This window comes from Stenella coeruleoalba (genome assembly GCF_951394435.1).
Source record: "Stenella coeruleoalba genome assembly, chromosome: 5".
In the NCBI taxonomy this organism is placed as follows: Eukaryota; Metazoa; Chordata; class Mammalia; order Artiodactyla; family Delphinidae; genus Stenella; species Stenella coeruleoalba.
This window is the reverse complement of record NC_137150.1, coordinates 13,911,004-13,936,137: the sequence shown is the minus strand read 5'-3', so window position 1 is coordinate 13,936,137 and position 25,134 is coordinate 13,911,004. Positions and strand designations below refer to the sequence as shown.

The window sequence follows — 25,134 nt, the reverse complement described above, 5'->3', positions numbered from 1 at the left end:
ACATGTTTTAATTCCTTTAGATCCCCATGACATAATTCCTAGCTTTGTCTGCAGCAAATTCTCAGGACATTAAACACACACATTTTCAAACCCCAAAGTAAACGCTGATGAATTCTGAATTATCAGCTGCTTGGGATTCAGTTCGTTAACAGTGCTGAGCAGAGCCATGTTGGAGGTGGGACAAAAGAAAAAGTATGCATTATATCTTTCCCTATTTTGAGCCAAGTAGAAAAATTAATAAAAATTCTACGATCAATATACTGTTCACACACAATTGTCAACCCTCTTTGACTACGTGGCAGAGGACATGAGGGCCACACTGGCTGGGAACTATGAGCTGATTGGAAACAGCTGTGCAACAATGCAGGGTGGTAAAGCAAATAAACAAGTTTGCTTTTATTTAAAATTTTTATTTTGTTCATCATGGATGTTTTGTGTATTGCATTAAATATTACATTAAAATTTTATTTTTTTGGTGCCCCTTAAATTTTGCTTCAAGGCAAGTGACACTGATCCCAGCCCAGCCCTGTCCATTATTGTAATTTATCTAAGGTTTAGTTCAAAGTTTCTTTGCCGTACAGTCTGTTCATTGAACCAAACCTTTGGAACCTTTCTTGGGAACAGTTAGGTGATTAAAAAGTCAGACAAAGAATAGAAAAAGAATTTAAAAAATGAAGATTGATAATGCAAAACAAAACAGAAAAGCAGTGTACTAATGTGTGAAAGTTAACTGTATTTCCCTAACAGCTTTTCACCTGTAGCATTTTGAATGGTTTAATCTTCTTTTGAGCAACATTTAAGTTTGCTATTTAGTGATGTTTTAACTCTTTTATATTTTCAGAGATACTATTATAATCGTTATTTTGTTTAAAGGCCAGCTGTAGATATTAGATTCCTAATGTAGATTTAAAGTAAATTATTATTATTATTTTTTTTGCGGTACGCGGGCCTCTCACTGTTGTGGCCTCTCCTGCTGCGGAGCACAGGCTCCGGACGCGCAGGCTCAGCGGCCATGGCTCACGGGCCCAGCCGCTCTGCGGCATGTGGGATCTTCCCGGACCAGGGCACGAATCCGCGTCCCCTGCATCGGCAGGCGGACTCTCAACCAGTGCACCACCAGGGAAACCCTAAAGTAAATAAATTTTTAAAAAGAAAAAACCCACAGGCCTTGGAGCAGCTGGGCCCGTGAGCCATGGCCGCTGAGCCTGCGCGTCCGGAGCCTGTGCTCCACAACGGGAGAGGCCCCAACAGTGAGAGGCCCATGTACTGAAAAAAAAAAAAAAGAGAGAAAAAATATCATCATTAAAAACTGTAAAAGTAATAGTTTTTTTGTTTATGACTTTATGTCACTATACATGCAGAACCCATGAGTAATACAGGAACCCTGGTTAACCTCACTTCTAGATTGTTCCAAGTGGAAGATACCACCTCTTGAGTGACTTAACTGAACACATTTTACTCAACTAAGTGGTGGGGATCAAATATGTAGAGATATAATAAAGGTTTGCCTTTTGGTGAATGGTTTGTTTTTTTAAAATAGTTGAAGGCTGATTATTAACATACATAATGCTGATTATAACATACATAACATTTCTTTCACTCAAAGACAGAAAAACATATTTCTTCTGTGTATTTGGTCTGTCTCAGAGTAAAGGAACCATCTATAATAAAGTAACTGGCTGAATGAAGCCCTCTAAGTCCTTTAGAAAGCAGAGCAAACATTTGAGGTTGCAAAAACTATAACCTGGGTACATCTGCACATCAATAAATGAACTCAGAAAACTCATGCATTTATTTCCTACAGTTGACAAAAAATTAGTGTCCTAGAGTCATAATTTGGGTCTGATTTGTTAGATACTGTTAAAGGATCCTAACAGTGTTTACAATAAAGAGTTCTAAGACTGTTTTAAAATCAACAGTCTGTATTTTCTATGATTTCTTAATTTCCTTTTGTATTCCAAATTACCATTGCATGTATACACTACGTCTTGCTTTTCTTAAGAGGCAAATTATCGCTTTTATTTTGTCCCAGGTATATGACTTGTACACAGTTGACTCTGTCCTTCACTGCAGTAATTAATTTTGATCTTCTACACTTAGCTTTCCCTCATTCTTTCCCCTTTTTCTTTCCAAAGACAGTAGATCCTCTTTCCACCATAACACATTTAGTGAATCATTTTTAATTTTGGACCTCCAAGGAAGCATTTCAGGAATGTCTTTAGAACTTTTGTTTTCTGATAAACTAACTCATCACTGGTTTCAGAGTCAGATTTTATTTGAACTCCAGCTCCAACACAGATAGGCCAAGTGACCCTAGTTTAGGTAAATTACCTTACTCTCTGACCCCCTTTCTGGTCAGCTTCCTGTGGACAATAGTACCTACCTCAAAGCAGAATTGTAGGGATTAAAGCAATAATAACGTATCTAAGGTGCCTACTATCTATTACCAGCAATTTCAAATGGTTCAGCTCAACAGATTCTGCCTTTCATCCTTTCCCTGGGACGAGGCTGGCCATGCAGGGACTTCCAAAGCAATTGACTTTTCCTGAGGTAAAATGCAATATATCCCCATGGAAAGCCCAAGATGGAATCTTAATTTCTTAAATACTGAGTGTTTTGTTAAATTCCTATCACAAGTTTTTATGACCCATGATAAGAAAAGACTTTCCGAGAAGATCACAGAGACCACAGGACACTACTGCTTACAGATACTACTATTTCTACAGGGCAATTGAATAAAAACTGCTAAATCGCTGACTTCAAATATTGCCACAGTTCCTACATCAAATAACAAAGATATCTGAAAAAGTTTTATTTTTTTATTTCAACTTCTAGACAGACTTTTTTGCTTCTTTAACAAAAGCTAACTTCCTTTTCCTTTACTCATTCCCACTGGGGCAAATCCTCATTCTGTTCCTAAAACCCATTCAGTTTCCTGCCTCAGGGCAAAATGCCATTTGACGTTACTGGGAGCTGCAAATCTGGCCCAGAAATGTGGGGACAAGACACAGGGATGAGACTGTAAACCAGGCCATGAACTTTAATATTCACAACCTCAGACTTACTTCCCATGGTATTCAAGTAAAGGAAAGAAAATACATCAGCATTCAGCAAAACTCTTGTTATTCTTGCTAAGCTTTATCATTCATTCTTTTAGAAAGATGGTTGACAGAGATGGTTGGGGGTAGGAGGGAGACTGAAGAAACTTGAACTAGAGTTACAGATGCAATCCTGTCTTTCTCTAAAGGACTTAGTCTAATATTTTCCACATGTTTTGTTTTCCCAGATTTTTGAGTTCTTCCTCATCAGGTTTAACCAGGTATATACCATAGTTTTTGCCAACCCAAAACATTATGACACTCTGAAAATCAGGTTTTCTGAATCAAAGCAAAACTGGCACAGACTATTAATAAAACTAGTAAGTTACATCAATTCTTATAAATGTTCTTTAATCACAGGTAGTCTTGGTCAAGCTCCTGTTCTTCTGGTACTTAAAACTCAGGAGTGATAATTACTAATTTTTCAATTATCAGTGATTTATGACCACATTGGTTATATTTTATTCAAGTTTTAATTGGGAAAATTGGGGGGAATTATGATTCCCCTTCAACACCTCAAAATGAAAATTTTTCCATGGCCATCTAGAGGTGATTTATAGCTAACCCAAAGTGTTAATCATGGATAATTCTAGATTAGTATGGATGATTTTCCTTTTCTCTCTTTCTTTATATCTTTTTTTCTCTGTAGTTTCTAAATTTTCTAGAGTAGACATATACTGTTTTAGTAATAAGTTAAAATATTTTAACCAAATGAGGTATAAGCTAACTTTCCCCAAGGGCAAAGTTCCTCACAGTTTTGTGGAGGAGGTGTGTTTTGAACAAGATTCTGAATGGAGGTAGTGTTGTCACTTGGCAGAGAGGAGAGGAGCAATGCTCAGAGAGCAATGACAGATGCGGATTATTTCACAGGAAGCATCATCCGGTGGTCAACCTTGAAGCACATTTGAAAGTGCTTAGAACTTATGGAAATCTACATTTACTGTAATTTTCCCAGGAAGGGTAATAAAGATGCAAATTTATATTTTATAATGATGATTCCTATGGTTGCACAAGCTAGATTATTTGCTAATATATTCTCTTTGATTGCTGATTACTGCCTGGTCCAGTTCATTGGCTTTCAAACTTTTTTTGTTCATAACCTACACTACAAGAAATATATTTTATATAACAACTCAGTACACACATGCACACACACACACACACACATTCACATCATATACCTAGATCTACTCAATACCTATATCTATAGCAATACTCATATCTACATCTATGTAAAAGAGAATTGTTGTGCTGTAATACCTACCCTTGCTATACTCCGTTCTATTCTATTTAAAAAGAAACACGGTCATAATTGACTAAAGCAATCCTATAATATACTTATGGATAGTGGCCCATAGTTTAAAACACACCAGTTTAGTACGTTCTTGGGTTACAGAGTCCCTCAGCTTGAAAACAGAAGTATAGTGAATATATTATTGCAGCAGTCCTGGCTTAATATAAAAATGCCCAGGCCCATGGAAATATGAAAAGCTAACTAATGTTCTAGAAACAGAATCATCACGACTCATTTAGAGACTCTTTGATGGAGGCAAGAGAGAACTGAAGATGACTCTAGTGTTATATACCTAAAGGGTCAGAGGAAAAGTCACTCTGTGGATAGTGTTGGAAACACCGGAGGTGGGTGATGATTTGAAGATACAAAATGGCCTTTTACTTTTTCTCTCAGACTAAAATGTTTTATCAATTTTTCATCCATTTAACTTCTCAGTTTGTCTTTTCTCCTGCTTTACTTTTTATGAGTTTTGTGTCTTTTATCCTGCATTAATTTATAACTTACACAGGGAGTTATTCTGATTTCTACTTCTTTCTTCATTTGCCACAGTACTGAGTATGGTATTCTGCAAGGACATGTGTGCCAGGCATGTTAAAAACTAACTGGTTTACTGAAATATGCTTCTTAAAAAGTTGCATGTATACACTTTTCTCCTCCTTGTTCTCCAGCTCTCAGTGACAATTGGAAGGCATAGTCTCTACTTGAAAAAGAGAGGAGTTTGACCTAAGACGGAAGTTAGTTCAAATCCCAGCTCCTGACACTTGTTAGTTTTGTTGTAACCTTGGAGAAGAGCATAGCTTCTTGATTAGTCAGAGTGTTTCCAGTGGCAAGTGACAGAATCCCAAATCAACCTGGTTTGAGCAAAAAGGGAAATTGTTGGCTCACATGACTGAGTCATTGTCTTGTAAATATTGATTTCAGGAATCCCTGGCTCTTTCTGTCAATCCTCCTTTCTTCTCTGTTGGCTTTGTTCTCAAGGCTTACAGTATTTCTCTATGTGGTAGGAAAAAAAGATCTCTAGCAGCTCCAGACTTACATTCCACAGGTTAACAACTCCAAGTGAAAGAGAATTCCTTTCCCAGTTGTTCCAGAAAAATGTCCTGAGGCTAATGCTGATTGGTTCTAATTTACCTGAGTTGGGTCATGTGCCCGTCTCTGAACCTAGCAAAGAGAATCCACTCCTAGCAAAGAGAATCCACTGCCTCATTTGCTAAGCCTGGAGCAGGAACCCAGGCCTAGATCCAACCATCTGAGCACATAGATGGAGAGTAATAGTTCTCCAAAGGAAATATTCTTATAAGGAGAAAAAGAGGCAAAAAATACAGATGTCTGCTTTATCTCTTAAAGCCTTAGTTCCTTTTATCACTAAGATATCAATGATATTGCCTGTGTTTGGGGTGAGAATTAGAAACAGCAAGCAGGTAAAGCCACGGTAAAAGAGTAGGTATTCAACAAGAGCAAATAACAAATGATGAAGCAAATGGGGTAAAACAGTAACAATAAGTTTTTTTAAAAAGTTTTAAGAGTAGATTCTCAATAACTATTTTTAATATTTCTCCCAAACCTGGGTCAACCATATTCAAGACTACAAAGTCATTATAAGATAGCATTGCTTTTGGTCCTTCTAAGTGTGTTAGAATCTTACACTATTAACAAAGCAATTTAATACAGATATTGGATGCCAGAGGATTTAGACAAGCAATTTTTTAAAATCTCTGACGCTAGGTAAAGCTAGACATACTAACACATTCATAGTTTGTTATCAAGCATCATAGATATTATAAAATATCAATCAGGGAAAATTATATTGATCACCAGAGAGTCCCAGAGCGCCACTGGAAAATAATTTTACTGTAGATATGAAGCTCTTGGTATTAGGTGAAGAAACCTAATCAGCCACTCAAATGATAGGAGGGTAATTGAGAAATAAAGACCTGAAGGGCCCCTCTAAGGATAAAGGAGCAGGATGTTGCCATTCTTTCTCGAGACAGAAAAACAAGAAATAGAAAATGTCTGGAGACAATCATAACCCATTTAGGAATTTATAAAAATCAGTTACACTTGAATTTACAAGAAAGAAAAATTTCTGTGAGCATTGAAAAGTGAATATAATACTGTCTAGAACCTTGATATGATCAATAGAATTCATGTTGTATCGCATAATCAGATGTAGTTTGTGCTGTGTGATGTGAGCTGCTCTGGAATGCCCCTTCTTGCTGAGGAATAAATGACTGAGCCCTCAGAACTGAGAAGAGGCAGGCTACGCAAATCTTGAGATTGTGAGATTCACCAGCCTGTATGGAGGAGTCCTTCTTCTCACAGGTGGAAGTCAAATCACCATTTTGGACCATGGAAAATGTGAGATTTGTGAAATTTGCATAAAAGTGGGACTCGGGATATAATGTCTGTATTCCCAAGACTTACTATCCTAAAAAATGTGTCAGTTCACTTTTTACACTATTTAGCTCACTAAGGGGAAAAAGGGAAATGTGGAAATGGGCATGAAGAAACAAACGGCAGTGAAAGGAAAAAGAGAATAAGTACTTAAGTTAAATGTGACCTATTTTCAATTTTTTTCCTTGGGCCAATCTGACTGAAAGTTAAGGTTTCTGAAGGGAAAACAAGAACCTACATGGCTGAATATCATAAGTATTTAAGCCAGATGAAAGCATTTACCTTAGCTTGATCGAGCTCCTGTTTTCTAAGTGGGAAAACTGAGGCTTAAAGATGCTAAGTAATGTGACTATCATAGGGCCTAAAAGAATGAGGACTCTAAGGTAATGGAGTTCACTTTTCTGAACTACATGGAAAAAGTATTTATTTACTCAGCAAAAAATATGTAATTCAGCACAGATGCAGATAAAAAGCAAATGAACACTTAGATGACCATAGAGCCAAAAGTGTACATTGTTGTTTAAGAATTCTCTGGCTTACCTATTCTCTGTCTCCTGTATTTAGTATCACATATCAGCAATGGGTTTGTGGGCATTTATTGCCAGGGGGAAATGAGAGGAATTGGGTAGCAGAAGGAAATTAATTCTTCTGGAAAAAACCTAAGTAAGGATTCCCCTTTTCAGTTCCAGAACCTAGACATACAAGGTTTTTGTGCAGTATTGCCAGGTACACAGTATATTTGTTGAGTTTTGGTTGTCTGTGTCTGTTCCTCTTGACTTGGTGACACATTCTCAACCCTTTGGATGAATCCCGCTTCACTGATGTGTGTGCTGAGATCACCTCTCCAAGTATCTCTGGTCAAGTGGTAGGCCCATGAGTCAAGCCAAGCCACTTGGATTCTCCTTTGAAGATCTTTAAATCTTGAGTCAAAATGCAAAGCCCTAAAACCTGTAGAGGTGTTTAATTTTAAGATGGATGAGACTGCCCACCATTTCCTGCCACCTTCTCCTAGTTCCTGTCTTTCCTTGAATCGACACCCTCTCCTTTTGTTCAGTAGAGCTAGCCAATACAGTTTTAATTCATGTATTTTCTGTTTAAATCTCGGCGCTCAGGTTACTCACAGCTTAGTAGGGGGAATGTTATATCACAAGACCTAGCACACTGTCTGCCACTTAGAAAACCTTCAATAAACATTTTTTACATGACTGTTGTGATCAAGGTAAATGTTGGCTACCATTGAAGCAAACAGGGTGATCACTTTACATAGGGTAGGTGTAGGGAAGGATTACCAGAGGAACATGACTGAATGAATCATCTTTTTACTTCTCTCAGTGCCTTATATAGAGTAGGTCTTCAATAAATGTTTGAATCAAAAACATGAAATCCTATAAAAATGTGTTTCAGTGAATCTCAAGATGATATAATTTCACTAATTCTTTCTCACAACCTTCTAAGATTTGTTGTATTGTACTGAATAAGCCAACTTAGAAAAAAAATTAAAGCCAGGGTTGGGAATTTTCATCTCCTTTTCACTTTTGCTAATAATGTTACCATCCCCTAAGAGCGAAAGAGCTGAGTACTTTCTCATCAAGGTCTAAGGAATCACAAACAGCCCTGCCTTTCACTGAGTGCCAGAACCAGTAACAGGGAAAACTGGAGAAAATTCTCAGGAGGAAAAGCTAATTTGAAACCCTCTCCACAAAATGTTGGCACTTGACAGCTCTGTGTTTTCAGAGTCTGTCACCAAGGTGTTATCAGAATAAAGGAAGTCTTTTTGAGTTACACACAGGGTTTGGAGTTCTTTGAAGACCACCAACATGGGTCCTGGGAACTGGAAATATTTATTGGACCTATGTAAAATTTGAGGAACTGTGGCAATGTATTTTCTGCCCATAACCTTCTTAGTCTTTGCTTGTGGGCCTAAAATAACATTTTTTCTTCTTTTACTACAAATGGTGAAGCACTGGGAAAACTGCATACTTATTGAAAATATGTCAAGAAAGACTTAAGAGTAGAATTACTGCCAACAGTCTACCACTTTAGGATAGTGCAAACAGGTTAAAATAGTATCCTGAACCCAAGCAGCAGTCTTTCATAATCCTCCCTATTCTGCTTAGGCTTCTGAGTTTTATAAGCATTGACAACTATAGTAGCAAAGTGCTCACGGAAGTTTTCAGAGAATCTGGGATACACCTTAGTGTGAAAAAAGTCAGTCCCAGAGTTTTGTCATTTGGGACAAATGATAGGATAGTGTAGGTCAATTATAGAACCAGTTGGGTAAACAATAGTCAGAAGATACAAGTTTGAGTTGCTTTTGGTTACCAACTGGAAACATCATTTAATCTCTGAGTTCTAGTTTTTTCCTCTGTAAAAAAATAATAGTAATTTTTATAGGGTGCTTGTGAGGATTAAATGGAATAATACACATGAAAGCATTTTGTCCACTGTTAGGCACTATATAGCAGATGATAATAATGATGATAGGCATAAAGCAGCAAAAAAAAAAAAAATGCTTTAGAAGCAAAGATGTCTTCACAAATCAGACAAAGAAGTCAAACCACATCAGTGTCTCCAGGTTTATCTAGAGGACTCTGCCACCTTTGCTGAGAATCTTTGTTGTGTCTTTACCTGCCAAAATTGGAGTTTTCTTCTACTATTCTGCTTTTCTTTGTTTATCCTCTCATAACTTCTAACCGAGGACTTGAAGCTCAAGCACAGGAAAGAAGAATGGTGGAGGAGAACTTAGAGAGGGTGCTGTGGCTTCACATCAGAACTGGGGTGGTCCCGGGAAAACTGCCCTCTAAACATGACAGTCTCTGTTCCTGGAAGGAAGGGGAGAATCAGAATTAGGACTCTGGGCCCTGGTGAAATTATACCCAGAAATGGGTTTGCAGCTACTTAACTATCTTCTGACTCTACCTGTTTGGGGCTGTTCCAGAATGTTCTTGTGCCATGTTGAATGGCAGGTGGTGATGACAAGCCTGATGAGTTATTATTGAGAAGTAGTTGTAAGAGCAGGCCAAGTAAACTTCACCTCTCCTTTCTAGGTCCAACAGCAGAAATCTAGCCCCTTTCACTCGCCAAGGAAACTTTCTATGGCCTTGAAAATTGCATGGCTCCCAGCCATTCCAGTGCTGCCAACGATGCTTCTAGGAGCTTTTACTATAGCTTCTTCACATTTTTCTCCCTCAGTCCTTCAAGGTTTCTCCTTCACATCTACTGCTCGGTCTGTAAAAATACACAATACGTAGTGTGCTGATTCTTATCAGGCCCAATAGCCTCATAAGAAAAATAAAGAAAGAACCAGAAAAAGATTCATGTGTATAATAAAAAGTTCTTGTAATTTTTCCATTTGTTCTGCTTGACTACTAAAATTTAAAAGTCTAAAAGTTTCCTCAGCCAGTCTGTTGGTATGTCAACAATCACAAAACAAAAGTTCACAGAGTACAAAGCATTCTACTAAGTGAGGAAGATTATTAAAAAACAGTCAGTTCCCTCCCTCAAACATTTTAGAATTTCCCTAATAACTTACAATAAATAAAATTCCCACCAGATTTCAGTTTTCAAAGAGCATTTTATAAAACTATGGGGCTATCCATGTCAATTTAAAATATATATATTTTTTTCATTCAGATTATAAATTGATAAGCTCAGTACAGAAAAAAATTATTTTAAAATCAGATAAATATAGAAACCACCCATAGTCTTACCACCAAGAGTTAACTGCTCAAATAACTCTAATATATATCTCTCCTTCTATGCATATTATTTTTCAGAGTTGTGTCTGTATTATATATACAATTTTCTAAACTATTTTTCACTTGTTATGTTACAAGTGTTTCTCATCCATTAGAGAACATTTATGTATAGTGTTTCAATGAATGTCTATTAAATAAATATTATATTAGTGAATAATATACAGTCATTAAAACTCTATTCATGAAAAATTTTCTAATATATATGATTTCAATATACTTACTAGTATATTAATATATTTAATACCTAAGTGAAAGGTATATCTAGAGGTGACTTTACATCCTTTTAAATATTTGATGTGATTAATATTTCTATGCCTAAGTCTGTCTGCATCTTGGATTATTTCTTTAGGATATATTTCCCAGGTGGAAATATTAGATAAAATCACTAGAACTTAGTTTTTGTGTAATAATTATTTGGAGATCTTGATACATGGGACCACAGCAAATTTTAAATTCTAGGCTAATTTCACATCAATCTACATTGAAGTCATAAAAATATGAGAATTATTTTTAATAATAGATAATATTATTTACCATTTTACTTGTGCTCTTCTAAATCCTTTACATACTGGATCCCACTTAATACTCCCAATGACCCTCACAGATAAGCACTGTTTATTAACCCAATTTAACATAACAGGATAGTGAAGACCAGACAGTTGAAATAACTGGCCCAAGGTCCACAGCTAGGGATAGTCAGAATCAGGATTTGAACCCATGCAACCTGCCTCCAGACCTTCATGTTTCACTACCACCTGCCCACTAGTAAGAAATTTTTCAGCACTCAAGGCAGAAAAGTAGCAAACCTTCCCCCTATAGAATGTTAACATACGATTTATTATCTACTTTCTTCCATTAAAGAAGGTACTCTAACTTGAATGCCAGCAGGATAAAATTAAAGCAATCACAGCACACACTGGCCAGAAGGGCTGAGTTAGGATGCTGCTGAAACGAGTAGATGTTCATGAAAAGGAAATTTTAGGGGAAAACCACAGAGGGGTGTCGTAGAGAAAAGTCTATTCAGAGCATTCAGACATAGCTCTCAACTAATGTCTCCAGGTTTAACTAAGGTTAACTGAATATAAAAGGCAACAGAGAAGAAAATTTGGTTTGGATGGAGTGTGGGAACCAGGAAATAATAGCTAGTTGGGCAGGAAGAGCTCATCCACTGACTTGTAAGTGCCTTAGAAAAGGACTCATGTCTTTTCTGCAATTACACACCAGCACTCAACAGGCTGCCTGGCATATAGAAGCCTCCAATAAATGGTTTTTGGACAAAAATGAATTATGCTGTTTGTCAGAGAGCCTCTGAGGTCAACTGTCCAGTGGGGGACAACTGAAATCCAATCTACTTAGACATGAACAGTATGAGATAAAAGGAGTGGATTTGAACTGCAGGAAGAGTGAGTGAAAGTTGAAGTTCTGCACAGATTGTAAGAAATAAGGACCTAACTAAAATATTTTTACACAGAAAATGCTTTGGTTCTGACTATAAATTCAGATATTTTAATCAGAATTATGCTAAAATTTTACATTTTTATTTAAGAAATATCTCCTGAGCAAATTGTCATTAAAAGAGAATAACAGAGAAGGGGCTGACAACAAGAAGGTAAGGGAAAGGTCAAGGAAAGGGAGATAGAATCTGTAGGGTGCTTAAGCCAGGGCAGGCCTGGAATCCTAAAGAAAAGTTATGCATGTGGATATTTAACTTGTTGTGATTTGTGCAACTTTAATATATTACATGGGGCGTAATTTTTAGATTGAAATTCTTGGCTTTATCACTTGATATCTTATATCCTTTGCAGTTGGCTCCTAGGCTGTCCTTGCCCATAGGTCTTAAAATGGTACGATGTATCACTAAATTTTAAATGATGCTGATAAAATCACAGTAATGATAATGAAGAACTTTTTCCAAATGCATCCGCTTATCTCCCAATCAATTAAGGTTTAACTTGAAAACAGTTGACAATATTATATGCCAGTTCTTCTCCACGTTTAAATGTGTATTTAGAATCATGCTGTATTTAATGGGGCTCTGTTAACTGGTGGTTAAGAATACAGTCTTGAAGACCAGGATTCTGGTCCTAGCTCTACTTCCTGGATGTGTGACCTTGAGGTAAGGTAACTGAGCTTCATATTTCTCATTAGAAAATGGGGATAATAATATCTATTTAATGAAGTTGTTATAAGACATAAATGGCAGGATGTACTGAAAGTGCTTAGCACAATGTCTGGTACTTAGTGGGCAACAAGTGAATAGTAGCTGCTGCTGACCCTAATTCAACTCTTTGGAATTTGCAAAATGGATCATAAGTATTACAAGAAACAGGATTCCTCATGAGACTCCCATAACTTCCTGGAGATGGGTAGGCCAGAAATTCTCTGGGAACTGTTGAAACATTTGTTTCCAGATCTGATGAATTCCAGCACTTGCGCAAAAAGCAGAAATGAAAACCATTAACTAGCATCTGCAAAAATCATTATATATGAAAATTTTGGGTCAGTTCTCTTTGGATCCCAGCCATATTCCACTTCTTAGTGTGAGTTTCTACATTTATTTTGTGCTTTTGCTTTGGACTTTGTTCAGATCGTCAGCTAGTATCAGTGAGTTCCCCTACGAACAAACTTGTTCTCCTGTGTTATACAAAGAGGTTAAGACTTGCTTATGAAGGGACAAAGACAGCCTCAGAAGATACTAGTATCTGACTTTACAGTTGGAGGGAAATGTGTGACTCAGTAGTGAATTCTTCTTTTTCCTGTCTGTCTGTCTGTTGGCTATCCAGTATATTGAAAGCTGGAGAGGATACCCTCTCCAGTTTTCCTCTTGACCTTGTGCATTGTTCCCTTAGTTCTAAAGTAAATATATGATTCTCATCACAAGAAAAAAAATTTTTGTAACTATATATGATGATAGGTATTAACTAGACTTACTGTGGTGATCATTTTGCAATATATACAAATATCGAATCATTATGTTGTACATCTGAAACTAATATAATACGTCAATTATATCTTAATAAATAAATAAATAAAATAAACACATGAAAGCAAAATTCAAATATATAAAAATGTTCCAACAAGCCCTCAGTGTAAGATAATACAAGTACATGAAACCACCAGGCAGAATATAAGAAGCAAGGCCTGAATTTACACACGTGTGATAATTTGAAGCCTAAGGTTGAATTGAATATTTTTTATAGATGAAACTCAAAGTCTTACTATTAAATATACTACCAAAAAGAAAAAAAAAAGTCAGTTTAAACTAGGCAGAAATTTAGTTGTGTTAAAAGAGTGAGGAAAACATAGACAAAAATCATTAACCTCCCTTCTTGAGGCGCAAATTAACTTCCTAGCACCCGCTTTATGGCATGGGCCACATTCCTGCCTATAATTTATTAAGCTAGGAGAGTAATAAGATTTTTTTAAAGGGAGGGAACCTAATACATTAGCTGGTAATTTTGAAAATGAAGTAAACTGAAAGAAGATACTACCAGATAAAAAGGCAAATAAGAAATCAGAATACAACTAGATAAGATGGAGTGAAGGGGCTTCCCTGGTGGCGCAGTGGTTGAGAGTCCGCCTGCCGATTCAGGGGACACGGGTTCATACCCCGGTCCGGGAAGATCCCACATGCCGTGGAGCGGCTGGACCCGAGAGCCATGGCCTCTGAGCCTGCGCATCCGGAGCCTGTTGCTCCACAACGGGAGAGGCCACAACAGTGAGAGGCCCGCGTACCGCAAAAAAAAAAAAAAAAGATGGAGTGAAAATAAAAGTTATGAAAGAAAACTAAATGAATTGCATAAATGTAAGTTAATAAAAAATCAATTAATACAATTGTATAAATTAGTAAGAAAAGACAAAATAGATTTCAACTGATTAAACTGGAGGCTAAAAGTTTTAAATAAATTAATAATATTGTTAGGATATAATCAGTAATTTAATAGAGTGGGTATTAGGAGACTATAAACCAATGGTGGGGGGGTGTGTATGCATGTCGTGCTTTTGCTACATTAAAATGATGATACATATTCAAAAGCTTATTGCAGTTGTGACGTTCTCAAAATAAAGAAGCCACAAAGCCCAGCATTCTACCCTTTTTTGCCCTTCTGTGTATGGGGTTGATTCATGGGTTCTGTGAACTGAGAACTGGGGGCTGACAGTGGAAACCCAGACTGCTGCTCTGTGCCTCACATAACTGTTTCCTGTTCCTATTGCCCTGACCATCTAGAGACACCTGCGTCAGGGGAAAATACTCTCCTTAGTGAACGTGAAGCTAAGAGTTCCACTGCGTCAGACCCACCCAACAAGGGCAAGCACACTAAGAGGTGTGACCAGTCTTTTTGGCAGCAGCAGCAGTCAGTCATTACACTGATAAAGATATTCATCACTCAGATTCTATTTTACCTCATTTGGGCAAACAATCTTTTCTGCCTGATCATAGTCAAAGCTGTATTTTTCACCCAAATAACTTGGATGCAAAGCCTTTGGAAAATGTTTAGCTATCATTTTTTGATGATAAGACTTCACATATTCAAAGCTAAGTTAAATGTGGTTCTTTTAACTGCACTTTGGAAGTCAGAATTATCATCGAATAGCTCAAAAACTAATATAAGAATATAAATGTTGTCATTGATTAGAAACAGTTCTAACACAATCTTGTATTGTGAGAATTTTTAACTTTATTGTAAAATCAACTGTGTTTTCATATTCTTCACCTTGAAAATGTCTCATTACATTATGACTCTGATCCCAGATTGTTGTTTTGATTTAATAGCTTTTTATTCTTTTATAATTTTAAATGTTTCTTATGTTTAACTAAATGAACATAAGGAGATTATTAATTTTTAAAGCTCTAATCACTTTGTAATTAATGTGCTTTCTTTACCAGACACCTCAAAATTCCATTCACACCTGAAACATCTCACCTTAAACTGCTTATCTAGATAGCTTTCAATTTTCCACAGTCTCTGAGGTATAATCAGTCACTAGGGAGGATGCCTCCCTACCTTTTTATTTTCTTCTAGATATTGCAGTGTTACCAGGCCTCCCTTTAAAAATATTGCAAACTTTGGTCTGGAAGAAAATGATACCATTTGTAGCTATTACTGGAAGAGTTTGTCATCACCTCAGTAATATTCCTCCTGGTTATTTCATACCTTGGCAGTGGTATGCCCTTCTAAAAACATAAGTAATGGAATTGAACTCTCCCCAAGTATTCCTTAAGAACCTATTTTTGTTCTTAAAACTTTCTCCCTTAGATTTTGTCCTTAGTTCAAAAGTCTCTTCTTGCCTATATTCTGTCAGAGATGCACAGAAAATGTTTTTTGTAGTGCAAATGTTTTAAAGGTATTCATTATGTGGCAGAGATATTAAGAGTCTTCACAGAAGAACCCTCATCAGCTAATGGGCCCTAGTAGGATGAGCCTGTAGAAGTCACTGGAATACACAGTGTTGGAGAAATTTATAGCCAGTCTATCAGCAGGCTGTATTAGACATTTAGTCATGAACTAGGTACCTAATTCAGAGCTGACAAAAAGTAAAATCCCATAACAATCCCTCACAAGGAGTAGTTTCAGGAAAAACACCACTTCTCTGTAAGGCTTTAGATACCTATAACTGGAAGTCTTGTTCCTGGATTTGTATGAGAAAGAAGATGTTTGCGATATTTAAAGAGTTTCTCTAGTAATTCCTGACATTGCATGATTCTAAAATGTATTCTGTTAGTTCCAAAGAAGCAGCTCTTTTTTAACAGAACTATAATTTTTTTAACTGATTGTCTTGGCATGACTGTGCAAGATACAAGTCAAGATATAGGGAAAGAACTCAAAGTACATTAAGGAAAAAGATAAAACTAAATTTAAAGCTATATAATAATATTTACATCGCATTTACTATGGGTCAGCCACTGTTCTCAACAATTCATGTATTTTAACCCATGTAATCCTCTCAAGAAGTCTATGAGCTGAGTTTTACTATAATCCCATTATTCAGATGTGGATACTCAAACACAGAAACCAGCTTACAGTAACAGAGAACAATGATTTCAACCCAGGGAGCCTGGTTCCAGAGATGGGCTCATAAACATTACACTCACTACACTGTCTCTTAATACCTTTCATCATGCCTCTACATGCTCAAGAGCACAAAATTCAGGGCTGATATCTCCAAGTGCAACTATAACAAGACATTTCTTGAATTAACACTGATCCACTAGATCTATCAATGAGAACAGGTAGAATAAGCAGTGCTAGGACGGGAAAAATCAAAAAGCAAGGAAGCATGACATAATATCAAAACAAAAAGATGCCAGTTTAAATCAAAATACAATTTTTAAATTATCATTAAGGACTATAAATATTTAAACAGAGCCAGAAAAAATGCCCAAAAAATATTAAAATGAAATTTTTAGAGGAAAAACATGAGTGGAGAAAAAAAAACCTGACTTTAGCTTCCTGGTGAAGGCCTCAGAAAAGGCCTTCTGCCACATGAAAAAAATAAATTTATTGAAGATGCCAACTGTTGTGCTTCGTTTAAAGATAAATTTCAAATATTTGACTTAGGTCTATAGTACAGAGACTCAATATTATTCAGTCGTCATCGATATATCTGTCCTAGCAAAGACATAATTTTCTGGCACATAAAATACATTTTAAAATAATATGCTTTTAAATATATTAGAAGAGCAATGATACCAGCATAATAATTCTTATATTTATTCAGTGTATCCCTAAGCCCAGTGCTGTCAGTTTCAAATGCAAAGCCTGTCATACTAATTTGCTTTTATTCCTCTAGCATGAGATATTCTATTAGGCATTGCCTTAGTCTAAAGGTTGAGTGAATGTACTTTTAAAAATCAACACATGAAGAAGGCTATTTCATCTAATTAGATTAATCCTCACCTAATTAATACACAGGGAGTTGCTTCAGAGTCATGAATCCAGCTCTTAGTAGGTATTTAACCAATATTTCTTGCATGAATTAATAAATAAATTTATCTGGCCACCAAAGCAGGAAAGCAGAGTGTGTTTTCCTTGAACATGATGACATAGGAACTTGGGTTTCTCTCTCAACTTCCTGTTGAAGGGTAGCAGAATATGCCACCACCAAATATGCCACTTTGGCATAAGAATTATTTTGAGCTGAAGGCAATTGAGCAGCAAGTATAAGAAAAGCTCTCTGCCCTCCCCCATTTGCCTAAAAGAACATACATTTATAAAGGTGTCCCTCTCCTCTCTCTATCAGGAAAGGACAGAAATTAATCCCCAGAGATAATTCTAGACCCTTATAAGTCCAGAGACAGCACCAGGAAAATCTACATAACAAACCTTATTAACTAGTCCTTATCTTCCATTAGTTCCCCAGTATATCTACCTTTCTACAATTTGCCCTGCTAGGAACTCAAAGTCATTTTCCTTTGTCTTATTACTTCTGTAAAATTTTATTTTTCTGTTGTTAAGATAAGCCTAGGTTCTAGCCTTTGAGTTACTCATCACTGAGTATTTTGTGTGTGCAGTGCACTTGTTAGTAAACTTGTTTGGTTTTCTCTCATTAATTTGTCAGTCTTACTTGCAGGGCTCTCTGTTCAATGAATCTAAGATGTGTAGAGGAACAAGAAAAGGTTTCCTTCCCTATACTATTAAAGTGAAATATAAAAATAGAGAGGGGAGATCACAAAAACACAATAAAATAAAATGAAAGGCCAATTATTTACAAAAAACCAGTGTTTTACTCAATTAAGTCATTTCGTTGATTAAAAACACACGAACAATTGGTATTACTGGCCAATTCAACCTCTTTTCTTAAAATTTTTTTCATTTTTCATACAATTTTTAAAGGTTACAGGTACAACCTCTTGAACTAGAATGAGGCACCTCTAACAGTCCTCAGCTCAGGGATAATAAAAGTACAATGATTTGCATGTAGCTTGGAGCTGTTGGAAACTCTATTCCTCAAACTTCTTTTTGCCTGTGAAACCATGGACCACCCAACTTGTACCTTCAATGTACTGGGGCCACAGACCTTCCTCCCAAAGTGGGTATTAAAACAAAGCTGAGAAGAGAGGATAGAGGCAGGAGAAAAGACTGCACTCTAGACACAAAGTGGCTGACTGCTGGCTAGTGCAGGATAATGTGTCTAGAAAAAGGTACTTCCCTGAAGGTTCATTGTCTTTTCAATTTTCAAAACTTTGAAAATCTGGATGTCAGTATCCTGTTAGTGGTATTATAAACCTCAGAATATTTTCTGTTCCTCCCAGATTCATTAGGCCTCCACACCGTGCAGTTATGCTACTGTAGGCAAATTTGTTCCCAGGCCTAGATATGGATTGGCTTTTTTACATTTTCTAAAATAGGTATTTTCAAAAGGGGTGGTACTGCCCCTTTGGGGGGCGGACGGGGATATGTGAAAACCTTCGGGATTGTCACCACCATTTTCAGAGGGTCACTACTGTTATTTTGTTTGGGAAATAGGGATGTCAAATGTCCTGCTGTATGTGAAACAATCCAGCACAATAAACAATAATCCACCCAAAATGCCAATAGTGTTCTGTTGAGAAACCCAAACCCTAGAACATAAGTCATTACCTGAAATGTCACACAGAGGCTTAAGATGTAAAATGGATAAAAGCAAAGCCCAACAATGAAATAACAAAATTTTGGTGGAATGCCCTAAAAATCACAAAGAAAATAAAAAGTCTCACTCTCACCCAGTATTATTTAGTGCTGTTCCTGAAATTCTGACTATGCATAAGGATGGGAAACAGAAAAAAGAATTCCTTAAAAATTGTTAAAAATAATCTCTTGGGGGCTTCCCTGGTGGCACAGTGGTTAAGAATCCGCCTGCCAATGCAGGGGACACGGGTTCGAGCCCTGGTCTGGGAAGATCTCATAAGCCGCAGAGCAACTAAGCCCATACGCCACAACTACTAAGCCTCTGCTCTAGAGCCCACGAGTCACAACTACTGAAGCCCGCGCGCCTAAAGCCCATGCTCCGCAACAAGAGACACCAGTGCAATGAGAAGCCAGCGCACTGCAATGAAGAGTAGCCCCACTCGCTGCAACTAGAGAAAGCCCATGCGCAGCAATGAAGACCCAATGCAGCCAAAAATTAATTAATTAATTTAAAAAATAATAATTAATCTCTTGATACAGATATACTCAGTTAATAGGAACCCAATGCACCAATAATAACAGGAAAAATCAAATGGTAAGGTAATTCACAATAACAATAAAAATACAAAATGCCTAGGAATAGCCTTGATTAGAAAAGTAGGACCAATCTGAAAAGATAGCAGAAAGAAAATTTGAATATAGAAGACATCGTTGACATATAGAACAATAAATGAAAAGTCATGTGCTCTTTACCAGGTAAATTATTGTTCGATAGTTGCACTCTATATTTCTTTCTTCCCCTCCCCCTCCTCCTTCTTCCTCTTCCTCTTCCTCCTCTTCCTCTTCCTCTTCTTCTCCTTCATCTTCTCCTTCTTCTTTTTCCCACTTTACAAAATTATTGCTGCATATATCTGGGAGAATAAGAAGGAAACTGTTATATAATGAAGTATTTGTTTGATCTTGGTGTCTGATTCCTGGGAATGAGCCTCTAAATCTTTGGAATTTCCCGAGTGATAGAAATGCCTTTGTTGGTGAACCCATCAGCCACACCTGAGTTATGCTAATGAGACAACTCATAGAAGACCCCAAGTTAACTTCAGGATGGGAGCTGGTCATTCCAGAAATACCAACTATATTTTAGAGAATTGAGACTTTGAACCACATGATGTCAACTCAGTGTCGAACCTCTGAGAAGGGGAGGAGTGGCCAATGATTTGATCAACCATTCCTATATAATGAAAGCCCAGTAAAAACTCTGAAGCCTGAGTGAGCTCCTTTGGTTGGTTATCATACACTGATGTGCCAAGAGAGTGGCACATTCTAAAGACACAGAAACTTCATGTTTAGGATTCTCCCAGACTTCATCCTATGCCTGTCCCTCTTTGGCTGGTCCTCATTTGTATCCTTTATAATAGAACTGTAACTGTAAGTGTAATGCTTCCCTGAGTTCTGTGAGTCATTCTATTAAGTTGTTGAACCTGAAGGGGTAGTGGGAACCCGTGAGTTTGTAGCTGGTCAGAGATGTAGGTGACCTGAGAACTGTGGAGCTCGTGGCTGGTGTCTGAAGTGAGGGGAGTCTTGTGGAGGACTGTTTGCTTAATCTGTGAAGTCTGCATTCATTCTGGGTAGCCAGTGTCAGAATTGCATTGCAGAAACAATAACAAATAAAATTTTTAGTTCAGGTGGTAAAATTAATTATATCCTTATATAAGGCAGAAATTATTTCTGTCTCATTGAGCTGCCTGTTTATTCTGAAAGACTTTATTTCAAAGGACGAATCCCAAACCAATATTCCCTTGTACTGAAGATAACTCTCCGTAGATCTCTTGTGATTCTGCACATCCTCTGAGCAAAGATTGACTTGGTTCTGGACTATCATTTCAAGGATGTTTGTACAGCAGTCTTGGAAGATAGGGATAGTGTTTCCCAGCAGAGTAAAAAACAGACATGCTTTTTAACCATTATAGAAGCTTTCTCTAAGCTCAAGTTTTCTCAAGTGCAGCCCACTATGTAAGCCGATGTCACCTTTTCATGTTATCTTGTGGAAATTGGGGCTCAAAGAACTGGCACAAAATAATTTTGGTTCTTTGGCTACTGATACTGCTACGAATAATAAAATCTTTTGTCTTAGACCCAGGAGTCTTGAGTGTTCTACTAGCATCCATGAAACTGTGACAGACTAGTTTTTTAATTTGCAGGTAGCATAATATCTCTGTACTCGTCATTGTTCTTGACACATTAGTCCTCTTGCACCTGCCTTAACACAGGTTTCTGGCAAAGCATTATAGCTACTCCAGCCCTATCTTCCCCCCAGAAACAAACATGAATATGGTCTCAGGTGCATTTACTCTGGTGACATCTCAGGAAGCTAAAAGTAGTTAAGGATCTTTCCAACAGAGTGGCACAGAAAACATTTGGGACATTTATTGAAAATTGAATAAAATTGAAAATGATTGGAAATATTGGGTTAAATCGAATTTATAAACTGAGGTGTAAGAGAAAAAGGATTTGAGTTATGTGATATCAAATTTGGGGGTTGGGTAAGAAATATTAAACAATGTGATTTAGTTAACTCAAAAAAATAAAAAATGTATGAATGAATGACTCACTGATTTATATACAGATATTTATAGATAGGGAGAGAGGTAAATAGATGATAGATTGATATTTAGATAGATGATAGATATTTAGATAGATAGATGCAAAGATGGATTTATAAATGTTCTCTAAAATCTAAGGGCAGTAATAGTGTTGAGTTCATGGGCATTACAGCTAAGAAACTAAGATGAAGCCCAGAAAACACTAAATGGTCAATTTATTATAAGTACATTCTTATTTATTCAATTGGAGACATACACATTTAGTATCTGACAAGCCTGGGCATGAGTGCACATAAAATTAATGTGGAGCATTCATGGCTAGAAAGAAATACTATTTTTAAACCTGAAGTTGAGAATAAAAGTGTCAGTAATTCAGGTCTCTAGATCTTCCTCTCTGTGAAACTAACTTGGTAGGAATCCTAACTAAGGGAGTCTAACATAACCCATGTTGTATAAGAACAACTATTAATCTGTCCTCATCTTCATGTAAAAAATGTTTGGGCCAAATGAGTGCCACAATCCCTGCTGGAAAATGAGTCTAGTCACTTGATCACCTTGACCATTATGAAAATCATGAAAACCAAAACGATACCAGTTTTTGAATAGCAGTATAATTTTCCTAAAACTTGATGTTTGTATTTGGAATGCAAATCTTTTGCTGTGGTTAGAGTTGGCGAAATTGGCCTTTCTGGTATGACTTCTGATCCTGTTAATAAATTACTTTCAAATTCCCAAAGATAATACCTACCTAGTTCAGTGAATTATCAAGTCCCTTGTTAATCAAATCTTTTAAATGCAGCTACAAAACTGATTGGGGCAGGAGGTACAGAAAGAGGATGGTGTAGAGGGCATAAACAGTATAAATTACTCAGTTTTCTTAAAGAGCTTTCATCAAACAGGCAAGATAAGATCAGGAAAAATGCAAAAAATGCTGTATATAATTAATGATGAAAATTCTGATAGTCCAAGGGCTGTAAAAGCAGATGGTGATGAAGAAAAATGTAAATAACTTGGAAGGAAAGGCCTCTTAGAGAAGGCAAGGCTTTAAACTTTTGAGAGAACTTGAAGGATGAAGGAGACAAAAATGGAGGTAAAGTTACACAGAAAGGAAGAAGAATAAATATAGGACTAGGAAGGAGAATAGCATGCCTGGTTTGAGGATTACTTTTAAGGAGTAGAGGGAAAATCAGTCAATTTATAGGATGATCCTTAAATTGTAAGCACAGGAAATTAGATTTGGTGTGGTAAGAACTAAGAAGACACCATAGACTATAGAGCAGAGGGGTTTTTTTTGTTTGTTTGTTTGTTGTTGTTTTTTCTTGCGGTACGCGGGCCTCTCACTGTTGTGGCCTCTCCCGTTGTGGAGCACAGGCTTCGGATGTGCAGGCTCAGTGGCCATGGCTCACGGGCCCAGCCGCTCTGCGTCATACGGGATCTTCCCGGACCGGGGCACGAACCCATGTCCCCTGCATCGGCAGGCAGACCCTCAGCCACTGCGCCACCAGAGAAGCCCTAGAGCAGAGTTTTAAGTTTTTTAAAAACCTGTCAACTTAGAATTCTTCACCCAGGAAAAATACCTTTCAAAACAAAGGTAAAATTAAGACTTTTCTGAAATACAAAAGCTGGAAGAATTCATCGCTAGTAAACTTTTTGCTCTGAGAAATATTAAAGTCTTTTAAGCAGAAGGAAAATGACACCAGATGAAAGTATGGATCCATGCAAAGGAATGAGAAGCAACAGAAATAGTAATTACATTAGTGGAAAGACTTTATTATTATTTAAATGTGTTTAAAAGCTAACAGACTGTTTAAAGAAAAAATAATAGCAGTATATGGTCTGTAACGTATGTAGAAGTGAAATATATGATAACAGTGTCACAAAGGCCAGGTAAGGGAGATATGGAAGTATACTACTGTGAAGTTTATTTTTTTTGTTGTTGTTATGCACATAAAGCATCTAGTTTAATCTTCACCAAATCTAATAAAGGGGATACTGCGAGTGGAGCTATTTTTTTCTGCAGGAGGAAACTGAGGTCAGAAGGGATGTCAGTGGCCAAGACCACACAGAGGGCGAATACCACACAAGGGGGTTCTGGTCACAACCTGGGTCGGGTGGGGGCGGGGCGGTGTCTCTGTGTATATTGCAACCCCTTCCCAGTTGATGGCAGTACAGCAGAAGAGGTCCCTGGCATCAGCATGGAAATCAAGGGTGTTGGGAGAGGGGCGCCTTTTTTCTGATTCACACCCAGGGCCACTATGGGTTAATGGTGGCCCTGATGGAAGAGGTGGCCAGACTTTGAACCAGGGCCAGCTACTTCTAGAGCTGGAGTAGCTTCCCAAGGACACTGCAGGAGCCCCGTGGGGAAGGTTGTTGTTCTGCCGTGAACACCCACCCGCTGTATCCGGGGGGAGGTGGGGAGGGGGTCACTTCTTCTGCACGTGGCCACAGTCGTACTTGCTGCGCACATCGGTGAACTTGACGCCTGGCAGGTCCTGCCTGCAGCTGCCCTGCACGAGCATGACGTGTTGCTCCTGTAGGCTGTGGACCTCTCTGGGAATGAAGCAGACATCCTCCCGACCAGTGCTGAGCTGCATGTGGCTGCATTTGCGGTTGGCCGAGTTGGGCTTCTTAGGCTTGCAGATGCACGTACTCAGGACCACGCCCTTCAGCTGCTGCCGGCCAGCCGAGGGGCCCACTTTCGCAGGCGGATACTTCAGAGATCCCCGGTGGTGCATCTGGTTCTGGGTGGCTGTGGGATGCGTGGCCCAAGGCAAGGAGGCCAGGGCTAGGCCATGATTTAGGAATGTGCTGAGGCCACAGAGAAGGCCGGACCAGGACATCCCGCTGCCTGCAACATCCCAACCCTAGCCGGGTCCACAGACACGTGGAATCCGGCCTCTCTCTGTTGTGAAGTTCTTATATTATACATGCAGTGGTATATCATTTAGGCAAATTGTGATAAGTTAAACATGTATACTTTGAACCTAAAGCAACCCTACACACACAGACACACACACACACATACATGCTCACACACAACAAAGAATTATAACTAAGCCAGTAAAAGAGATAAAATGAAATAATAAGAAATACTTAATCCAAAAGAAGAAAAAGCAATAAAGGGGAACAAAGAACGTATGGAAAAATAGAAAACAAATAATAAGATGGTAGATTTGCACTCAACTATACCTATGATCACATTAATTATTAATGATCAAAGTACTCCAATTAAAAAATTGGATTTTAAAAAAGAGCAAGACCCAAATATATGCTGCTTAGAAGAAACCTACTTTAAATATAAAAACACAAATAGGCCAAAGCTAAAGGGTGGGAAAAGATATACTATGTGAGCATTAATCACAAATATTAGTGTAGATTTTA

At 37.6% G+C, this 25,134-nt stretch overlaps 1 protein-coding gene across 1 annotated transcript; it reads right to left on the bottom strand.

Annotated features, from left to right (window-relative positions):
• Positions 1 to 24,176: 24,176 nt before the first annotated feature.
• Positions 24,177 to 24,810, bottom strand: LOC307186801 (small ribosomal subunit protein uS12m-like; the record flags this gene model as incomplete). Its single annotated transcript, XM_079922346.1, has 1 exon — positions 24,177 to 24,810. The coding sequence occupies exon 1, from the start codon at positions 24,591 to 24,593 to the stop codon at positions 24,177 to 24,179; it is 417 nt and encodes a 138-aa protein (XP_079778472.1). The 5' UTR covers positions 24,594 to 24,810.
• Between the last annotated feature and the right edge of the window lie 324 nt (positions 24,811 to 25,134).